At 37.7% G+C, this 5,651-nt stretch overlaps 1 protein-coding gene across 4 annotated transcripts in view; it reads left to right on the forward strand.

Moving 5' to 3' along the window:
• LOC118422447 (cilia- and flagella-associated protein 251-like) overlaps positions 1-4,058 on the forward strand; it is a 13,033-nt gene extending 8,975 nt beyond the window's left edge. Inside the window, exons 3-7 of one of the 4 annotated variants that reach the window (XM_035830022.1) lie at positions 1,005-1,052; positions 1,956-2,006; positions 2,507-2,555; positions 3,854-3,889; positions 3,926-4,058. In XM_035830022.1, coding sequence (XP_035685915.1) covers positions 1,005-1,052; positions 1,956-2,006; positions 2,507-2,555; positions 3,854-3,889; positions 3,926-4,032 — 291 coding nt within the window. In that variant the 3' untranslated portion in view covers positions 4,033-4,058. Of the gene's footprint in view, positions 1-1,004; positions 1,053-1,955; positions 2,007-2,506; positions 2,556-3,853 lie in introns of all 4 variants that reach the window. The other 3 variants (XM_035830021.1, XM_035830024.1, XM_035830023.1) reach the window with 3 other exon arrangements.
• Positions 4,059-5,651: the final 1,593 nt, after the last annotated feature.

A 5,651-nucleotide genomic window follows, 5' to 3' on the forward strand; every position in this document is an offset into this window, starting at 1 on the left:
AGTAACATCCTTTCGAGAATTTCCTGTATGTTTTTATGTATGTCTCTCTCTCTCTCTCTCTTTCTCTCTCTGTGTGTGTATGTATGCATGTATGTAATATGTGTTTATGTCTGCGTAGTGTTAAGCATGTATCGATGTTTGCATGTGCATCTGTGTGTATATGTGTGTTTTATATGTGCGTGGTGTTATATAGAAGCATGTATGTATGCATGTTTGTGTTTTTGTTTGTATGTGTGTCTACATGCAATATGTGTTTTATGTGACCTTGGTGTTATGTGTGTTTGTATGTGTGTGTGTGTGTGTGTGTGTGTGTGTGTGTGTGTGTGTGTGTGTGTGTGTGTGTGTGTGTGTGCTTGTGTATGTGTAATATTTATTTTCTTTTTGCGTGGTTTGGGTGAATGTATGTTTGTGCATCTTTCATTGGGTTTATGTGCGTATGTATGTAATGAGTGTTTTATGTTTGCGTGAGACCGCGTGGCGCAGCGTCAGGATTTTCGGCTCGAGACCGAGAGGTGGCGGGTTCGAATCCGAATCCGAATCCGTGTCACCGATCTTGTGCCCTTGGGAAAGGCACTTCACGCGACTTTCCTCACTTAACTCATTTACACCTTAGTTAGTGTGCATGTATGTTTTGTGTGTTTTATGTGTGCGTGGTGTATGTATGTATGTTTTCGTGTGCGTGAATGTGTGCATACGTTGGGAGTGTGTAGTGCATATCTTGCATAGCATGCGTGCGTGTAATGTATGCAATGCATTGGTAGATATTTCTTTATGTATGTGTGTACATGTATGTGTGTTACAATGATATGCAATAGATACACGTATGGATTGATTGATGTGAGTATGCGTGTGTTTGTGTACATATTGCATATATGGGTGACTGTAAGTATACATAAAGCACATATTTCACTTTATACACGTGTTGCTCAATCAACCTAATCTTCCTCCTGCGGCTTTAGGTATAATTTTAAACTAATGATGTGTTGTCTGTTTTACATACATAGATTGAAGTGAACAGGATACAATCGGAGATGCTACTAGAAAAAGAAAAAGTAAGTTTTATCTTACAAAACACGAGCTAACTAACTAATTTAGTTACAATCTTAGATATATGTTTTAGATAATCATATTATGATTGCATGAAAGTCAGAGTTAACTACTACGCGAATCTTTATCCATCGTTGACTTAACAATATTGTGAATGTAAAACCATCAACTATTACTAAGACTTAGACTAATAGCATAACACCTTATTATCAAACTAAAAGAAATGATGATTGCATATTCCTAAAGTATGTACTGTAGAGGTTTAGATTTATTATTTGAGTGATGTTTTGTGTAGTTATTAAGCTCACAATGATGTGATGTTTACATTTGTCATCATGTCGTTTGTAAATTACATAATATACACAAATGTATATACTCCTTGAAACAGTGAAACTATGTTATATAGAAGTACAGTCAAACCTGTCTATAGCGGCCACTCAAGGGACCGGACAAATGTGGCCACTATAGACAGGTGGCCTCTGTATAGAGGTGGAAACTTGTAGATAAAATACCCAAGGGACCGACAAAAAGTGGCCACTATGAACAGGTGGCCCCTCTGTAGAGGTGGCCCCTAATACAGGTTTGACTGTAGTAGTGGTAGTTAAGCAATAGTAATAAAATAACTAGTAGTAGTATAAGTAGGAGTAGTAGTAGAAGTAGTAGAAGTAGTAGTAGACTCATTTATTAACCAATAGGCAATAACATGATCATAAGTTGAAGTAGTTGTACTAGTAGGATGAACCCCTCCCTTGAACTACTCCTCAGTCTCCTCTGAGTTGAAAAACAAATATGAAAGGAAGAAGGTGATATCTAAAACGTCTGGCCGTTTCCAAAACCACCCAGTTGCTGGAGTAACTGATAAATCATATTACCTGGATGTTAAACATTCCTCGATGTGTCTCTTGTAGATGTTGGAGGCTTTTCTCCGACAGGAGAAAGAAGAAAACAACCAATTGAAGGTACAGTCATCAACATGATTTGCTCTAGTACTAAAAAGTCATTTTGCTGCTTATTGCAGCGTAAGACGTGGTCCGATCATCGGCCAAATCATACCAAAAACTTTAAAATTGTTTATGCTACTTTCTCAGCTTACCACCCAGCGCTTGAGAAAAAGTTTGGAAGTTGTACACACACAACACTGCCAGTGAACTAGCCCTCTGCTGTAGTGATTGCACAAAGTTATGTGGCCCAACATGGCTACTGAAACGGCCCTATGCACCATCTATTGTGAGAAGAGTGTTAACATTTAATTCAAACTAGGACGCGATTACCAGTGCCATAGCTATAGGGCAGAAATATTGAAATGAAATGACTTATGATAAGAAGCATACGACTAGCTCATCACATATAATATTGGTCGTCCTATGGCCCAAGATAAATGTTTGGAATTGAGGAGGTACATGAAATTGAGTACAATTTACTAAATTGAAATGACCTTTGGATCTTCTATGTTGCTTAGGAGATGAAACGTTTGGAAGAGGAGAAATCAAAGGAAGTAACTAGTCAGGGTAGGTAAAGTATAACGTTATGTCTAGTCAATTTTGTTATTAATCCATTTCTATCTATCACTATATCTTAATTTGTGGATTGACAATACGATTCTGCCCATGAAATGCATAGCCAATAAAAGTAAAAAAAAACGAAACTATATGGCTCAGTATGTTATTACCTCCATGAAAATTCATGGAGGTTATATTTTCACTAGCGTTTGTCTGTCTGTCTGTCTGTGCACAAGATAACTCAAGAACGGCTAAATGGATTGGTTTCATACTTAGTTTGTTGGTGGGGTGTGATAAAAGCTGGAAATGATTAGATTTTGGGCCCGCTAGCGGCTCCCTTGATACTGCAGCACCACTTCTGGTTTTGCTATCTCGTGCTCTAAACAAGTTATGGTCACGAATATCAAGTATTACAAAGCTCTTATGCTCAGGAAGGAATGACATAAGTTTGGGCCCTCTAGCGACTTGTTTTTGTATAGCAGGGGCATTTTGTAAAAAAAAATTCTGAAGTGGAACTCAAGAAGGCAACAACGAATCTTCATTATTTTTGGTATGTAGGTACCTTAGACAATGTTGTACAAACTAAGATACCAATTATGCAAAATAGGAGAACATTTGCATAATCAATGAGAATAATCTATCATAGCAGTTTTTTTCAACGTATCTCTTGTTCCAGAAATGATATGGTCTTGACATTTTAGTGGTAGATAGCTTTTAGCTTTATGACAATGTGGGCAATTTCAGCCACCTAACATTAATTTGGAACTGCAGGGGCATTTTTGTCAGGATATTCCAAAGAGGATAACTACAAAAAGTAATGACGGATCGACATCATTTTCGGCATGCGGGTAGCTTAAGCAAAGATGATCATAATGATATCATGTTATGCAAATGATGACTTAATTTGCATAATTAATGTGGGAGTTGCATAATTCCATTGTTTTCAACTGGACTTCAATAAATGTAACACATTCAATAAATGTAACACATGTAAATTATGATAGATGAATCATAAACAGATACCAAATATGCTAATGATATTCATAATATATGCGAAAATTGCAAAACCGCTTAATAACTAATGCTGGGTATTTCATACTTGTGACATGTGTATGTTAGTCAATGATGAACATCAACAAGCATAAATCATGAAAGTGTGCAAGTCATTTGCATAAAATTTACAAAAGCTCTACATGTTTCATGGAGGTATGAGGTCGCCGAACTCTAGTGACATACTAAGTTTATTCAGATCCATTCTCTTTATCACTATGGAGAATAATTATGTGATGGTTTTGTATGCGTTTCAGTGACCGCTTCATATTCACATGGTGATGTTCTGACGGGTGAGGATCCGGAGAAGGGTGAGGATCCGGAGAAGGGTGAGGATCCGGAGAAGGGTGAGGAGATGGAACAAGGGAAGGAGCAGGAGAGGCAGGAGAAGGAGAATGAGAATGAGAGAGAGAGAGAAATGGTTTATTGCCATTGACATTAAAAACTCTTGCAGCACATTTACAAAAGGCTGAATTGTCGGGGTTTTTTTTACAGTCAGTATTTCAACCTCTAACTAGTTAACACAATTAACGGTGCACACCCCAGTTCTTCCGCGACCGGGGTCCGTGGTAGTCCGCGACCAAAAAGTGACGAAAGGCTTCCGAGGGCCCATGTTTGAGTTGACATTTCTCATTATTTCCTGCGAAATGACATTGAACGGTTACATGGCTGAAAGGCGTAGGAAATGGTGTGTTTTTGGTGCAAATTGTGTTTTGGTCCGCGCGTTGCTTCCGCGATATCCCTACGCCTGAATGTAAAGAGGCCCGTGACCTAGATTTACCTCTGAAGCGCTGTGTCAGGCAAAGTTATAATGCCGCGCGCCGTGGATGATTAAAAAAACTGTAGTACTAGAATTTTCTTTATAATTTGCTGGATTAGTCTTTAGATTTTCCTCTTTCTGGCAGTATCAGTCGTGCTTGCCGGAAAAATCTTCTTCATCTGTTTTATCCAATGCGAAAATGCCCGATTTTGTGCATCATTTTTGACATGAAAATAATGTTTTTTCGGCAGACGTTGAAGGTTATTTAGAATAGTCTATGTTAATTTCATAATGTCAGTTGGCACATTGTGTACTTTCAAATCTGTACACATGTACTATTATTGACCTGGCATAGTTTAAAACCCAACAGTCGTGATGTGTAGACCAATAACAAACATTCAAATTGATCAACTGAACCAATCAGAAGTCCTTGACATTGGGATTACTTTTGCTATAACACAGAGTTCAAATCTATCACTGATCTATGAATGCCCATGCCAGAAAATGACTTATTTGTCAACACTATTCCAACAAGAAAGGGTATTGCTTGACGCCCATTCCTCGTTAAAGGGGCAAATTGCTGTCGCACATAAGCAGCGGGCCACAGTTTTCTTTAAAGACACAATGACTAAGTATTTTGCCCTTTTCCGTTACAAGTACATGATAGTAATATGCTAAGCAATGTTTTCCCACCATTGTTAGTTGCCTTTTGGTCGTCCCAGGTAAGGTTTTGCTTAGAAACACGCTAAAAACACGTGTCGGAAATGCTATAAAGGTGAATATCGTGGCATTCTGATAATGAAAAGACGTTAGTTCTTTAAATTTTCAGTCATAATTTACATCAACCACTTAGGCCGGCTTGCCACGTGTTGATGAACTTGTCCAGCAGACGACCTTTTTACGTCAGATGCTGTTTTATTCTTGTCGCCAACTTTTGTATAATTTACGTTACCGAACTTCTGTTGGGTGTAATTCGCTTACGAAAAGACATTTTCCGATAATTTTTTCACTGTTTTATCTGCTAAACAGTGGTGTTGCGTAACAAACAAATGACAGAACACATAAAACACGAATGTTGGAAACATGACTATAACCGCCAATCTCAGGCCGTTTGTCACTTTTTTTATATAATTTACGTTACCATAATAAGTCCCTTAGAATTATAGAAAGATCATTACTTTTGTACTCATAGGAAAGAATGCTCCCAGATAAGTAATTGCCTGCAGAGTTAATCTTTCCAGAGCTGTTTGTTAAAATTTTATTTATCATTAAAAGCATAAATATAATTTACGTTA

Source organism: Branchiostoma floridae, chromosome 9 (assembly GCF_000003815.2).
Source record: "Branchiostoma floridae strain S238N-H82 chromosome 9, Bfl_VNyyK, whole genome shotgun sequence".
Classification (NCBI taxonomy): domain Eukaryota; kingdom Metazoa; phylum Chordata; class Leptocardii; order Amphioxiformes; family Branchiostomatidae; genus Branchiostoma; species Branchiostoma floridae.